Below are 4,373 nucleotides of genomic sequence, written 5' to 3'. Positions count from 1 at the left end.
GCGAGGGATTCCCGGGCCCAGCAGGGCGTCAGGGGGAAAGGGCACCGGCTGCATCTGGCCGTCTGCGCTCACATGGAATGAGTAGGCACTGCAGAGAAGAGAACAGAAAGAAATCAATACTTCAAAACTGAAGAGCTACAGCTAAAAATAAGAGTTTGGACTAGTATATGCTGGAAAGAAGACTGGAGGACTAAAGAGCTGGGCCAAAGAGAGGACAGACAAGATGGAATCAATCATTCAATCAATGAGCAAGTGAAAGCAGAGAAGCAACAGGTAAATAGACACACTGCACAAACAACTACACACATGTCAGTGTGCAAGGGTTCTGATGACACCTTAATGGCCTTGGAACTTCAGTAATAATTGCCAGAATTCTGGCAATTACTTGGCCCACTGTAGCTGTAGGCGGGAATGCATGATGGCAGATTGTATTACAGGGCAGAGTCAGTGTGGCATTGCTAATGGCCGATCAATACCGTAGTGGTTGGAAGCCAAGGCTGTTTTATGATTTGAAATTAGCACCACAAGAATGAATTGCTACTCTCAACAAATGAGAAAAACAACATTGTTCATCAGTCAGCACAGCCGAATAGACTGTGAGCAAGTGCTTTGGAAAAGGGGATCAAGACAAGTGAAATTCCACAGTATCTATCTTTGTTAGACAGGGTTGAAAAGGGATGGGTGAATAGAAAAACTCAAAGAGAAAGCTAGGAGGAACAACCACTAATTTGGATTATTATCCAATCCAAATATTTTTGGGATTGTCACTGAGCAAGTTTTGACTAAAGTATATGCAATCTTCTGTGCCTAACTATTTGTTGAGCCTGACTGATTATCCTGCTCAGCTTTCATATATTTCTTTTTTAATCAACAGAAAATAAAATGAACTGTTGAAATTAAATATCGACAGTGCGAACACTCACGGCTTGCCGCCAGAGGAACCAGGCAGAGAAGAGGACAGCCCTGGCGCCCTCAGGTGAGACCGGGAGTCATATGCCACCTGGCGGGGATGAAAGAGTAGACAAACAATTGACAGCTTGACAAAGGAGTAACTTAAAAAATGCAGCTGATTTCTAGATACAATTTCTTTTTAACAAGTACAGGCGACGTATGTAAATTCAGCCGATTGAACAGTTTTTTATTAAGGGTTCCATGGCATGAGAATTTCACTTTATGAGGTTTTTTAACATTAATTTGCATTCCCCCAGTCTGCCTTAGGTCCCCCAGTGGTTAGAAATGGTGATAGGTGTAAACCGAGTGCTGGGTATCCTGCTCTGCCTTCGAGAAAATTAAAGCACAGATGGGCCGATCTGGAATCTTGCCCTTTATTAGGTCATAAGGGGCAAGGTTACATTTCCTTTCTCTGCTTTGCCAACCCATAAGAGAGAGACATATGAGAAAAAGTGGCAGTTGCTCAAGGCCCCCGCAAAAAAGCTACAGAGTCAGAAATGGCATATACTAAAGAAAGCTCATTGTGGGACTGGCTCTAGTGGCTGTAATTCTGCACCAAATCTGAATTTTGGGAAAGAGACTTTAGATACAGTATAAGGGGAACACTAAGGCCTATATATAAGCATCCAAAGAGCATCATGTCATGGGACCTTTATGATAGAGGTACAATTTAATGTGATGACTGTAACAATATAATCGCTGTAGGAAGGGAAAGTCATTTCCCTATGAAGCAAAATTAAAACAATGGGGCGACCAAAGTGTGCAGTGTGAATCCTCTTCTGAAGTGAGTGCATATTATTGTTCTGTCACTAATATGTGATGAAACTGCTAACAGGGTGGTGAACAGCGCGCTGCAGTGTACTGAGTTATGTTAGAGTTCTGTGTGGAGAATTTGGAGGCTACATACGTACGTACATGTTTCTGATGCTTACTTATGTTTATTGATTAGGAAGACAACATGGGGCGCGTTGAAGAAAGGCTAAACCTTCTTTAAGCAGTCCTGCACAGGTAAGCCTTTGTGATCCAGATAAGCCATTTCAATTAAAATACTTCTTCTCTCTATGAATGTCGCTCTCTATCAAAGAGAATTACAGAATGTAGACATGATAACTGTAAGTATGTAATGAACGTGCAGTACCCCTGTTCTGTTTTAACAGTCCCTGATAGCCCAGAACAAATTCTAGCTTTAAACAGTCAGAGGGTTCAAGTTGATGCTTAACAATAAATCAAACCTTGACAGAGAAGAATAACTTGGCCTTTACTCACCATGGGGCTTCGGGAGTAGGCATTGGCTGCTGCGCTGATTTGTGGAGAGAGAGTTAGAGCCCCACCGAAACCTCCTGGGCTGGCCAGCTCCCCATTCAGGCCTGCGTGGGACACCACGCCAAAATGAGCTGGGTATGAACCAGAGGGCACAGACATGGGACTGCGGAGAGCTGGGCAGGGAGGGAAAGAGGAAGGAGGGATTGAAGGATGGCAATAAAGAGGGGAAACAATAAATGGCACACAAGCACAAACACAGTCACAGAGGGGCTGAGAAGAATGGAAATCTTTTTCTGTCATTAAACTTTATTTGTTGAGCTTCAAGTACAACAATGGTCGTCATGGTCTGTTGGCCACAGAGGAGCACACACAGCAGTTAAGAGCCTTGCTCAAGAGCACAGCGGTAACAGTTAGAGTCAGAGGGGTCACACTTTCTCCTATGGTTTTCAAAACAATCAGTCCTATAGGCATATTTTCTGTTTAACTTTGCTCTGATCAAATCAAGACATTTTTGCACAAAAGCAGTAAACTATTACTGCATGAGTAATGTTATTGCATAAACAAATGAGGAAATGGAAACACTGAGGAACAAGAGGATATATGGCATGAAGGGCAGAGGTAGACTGGGAGCAAATCCCATTCAGGTCATGACAATCTAATTCAGGGAGCTAAGGTCCAGCTAGTTCAGTTTACTTAAATCAGCTCAATTAGAAAGTAATTGTAAAAGTAATTGCTTTCTCCACTAGTAATGAGTTATGTAATCACATTACAATTTTAGAACTTTTTCACAAGTTAGTGGTTACAAATTTAAAAAGACCAGTTATAAATGTATGTAGTAGATTCATGTTTCGATAACCTTTTATATGTATTAGCACGCTACTTGTTCACCAGTTACACTATCACAACAACAATTATTAGTTTTAACATTTCATCAAGCTTGTTAGTAGTCACAGTCAGAAGAGTCTCACCAAGGGGGTCTGCGCTGGATGCTGCTTTGCTGACCAGACGAAGGCAGGAGGTGCTAGGACCAGGGGCTCCTGGGGTTCCTGGGGTAAGGGCCTCACGGTGGGATGGGGATGGGGTGCCAGACTTGGACAACGGAGACTGGGACTTATCCATCTTTAGAGAAGTCAAATAAAAAATACATAAACATAGATATTAAAACCATAGACAGGAATGAACAATCAGTGAAGAATAATAAAATTTTGTTGCAAATGAAAAGAGGCAGAACATCTTCAGTCTCATTAAACTACTGAAAAATACATTAATATGGTAGCATTGAGCAAAAGCAGACAGAACCCTCCCAGTCAGCAGGGTGCAGCAATTATCTGTCATACCTGTGCAGCGTCCTTGCCCTTCCCTGGGGTGGGGCTGCGAGGGTTTGGGGTGGAGGGAGCCTCTCCTGTGCTTGAGGAGCCCGGGAGCTCTTTCCTTAGGGTTGGAGCCCGGTCCAACCCATTCCCGTGAGGGGAGTGAGGAGGGCTGCCCACGGGAGAGTTAGGCTCCTGAATGAAAAAGATCAAATTCTTGTCACCATGATATCTTTCTGCGGTAAAAATCCTTCCTGGTAATGTTATAAACCAGTGTGCAGTGTTTTTGGTAAATGATAAACCATCATCACCCCGACTGGAATTCCTGGATTGTATTTCACTGTCTCAACAATACCTGAAGCAACATGCCCCTATACTGCAGTCAGTCTCAACACCCACTTATTGTCTTTTTCTTTATGATATTTTTTAAATCATATCTGTGAGCCAGCATGTGTAAAAGCTGAACTAGAGAGAGTGTGTTATGTTACAGCAGTAGGTTAAAGAGTTTCAAAATACATTTCAAGTAAAATGCTGCCAATTCTATTTTAAAGGCCACACCACACCATCTAGCGTTACACTCTGTATTGTGATTTGTAAAGGGATTCAGGGAGCATTATGAACCATGAAACAGTAGAGATTGTCACTATCACTGGTACAGAGGTGTACGGACCTGGAGATAATGTTGCTGTTACAGCTGCTTTTATCACTGTAGCCACTGTTGAGCCAGCGCTGCTTCCCACAGATCAGTGCTGGAGTAAGCACTCCTCCCCGGGTCACAGTGATCAGCACAGACATTTTAGTGCTTACACACACACACACACACACACACACACACACACACACACACAC

The 4,373-nt window shown here is 43.0% G+C and overlaps 1 protein-coding gene across 1 annotated transcript in view; it reads right to left on the bottom strand.

Moving 5' to 3' along the window:
* Positions 1–4,373, bottom strand: part of LOC117950832 (transducin-like enhancer protein 1) — an 81,171-nt gene that overhangs the window by 5,787 nt on the left and 71,011 nt on the right. The window contains exons 11-15 of the mRNA XM_034882178.1: positions 3,552–3,719; positions 3,183–3,333; positions 2,218–2,387; positions 924–1,000; positions 3–88 (exon numbers count right to left, since the gene is read on the bottom strand). Of these exons, the coding sequence (XP_034738069.1) occupies positions 3–88; positions 924–1,000; positions 2,218–2,387; positions 3,183–3,333; positions 3,552–3,719 (652 nt within the window). The remainder of the gene's footprint in view (positions 1–2; positions 89–923; positions 1,001–2,217; positions 2,388–3,182; positions 3,334–3,551; positions 3,720–4,373) is intronic.

This window comes from Etheostoma cragini, chromosome 9 (genome assembly GCF_013103735.1).
Source record: "Etheostoma cragini isolate CJK2018 chromosome 9, CSU_Ecrag_1.0, whole genome shotgun sequence".
Classification (NCBI taxonomy): domain Eukaryota; kingdom Metazoa; phylum Chordata; class Actinopteri; order Perciformes; family Percidae; genus Etheostoma; species Etheostoma cragini.
Note: the sequence above shows the minus strand (reverse complement) of the source record. Positions and strands in the feature narration are given on the sequence as shown.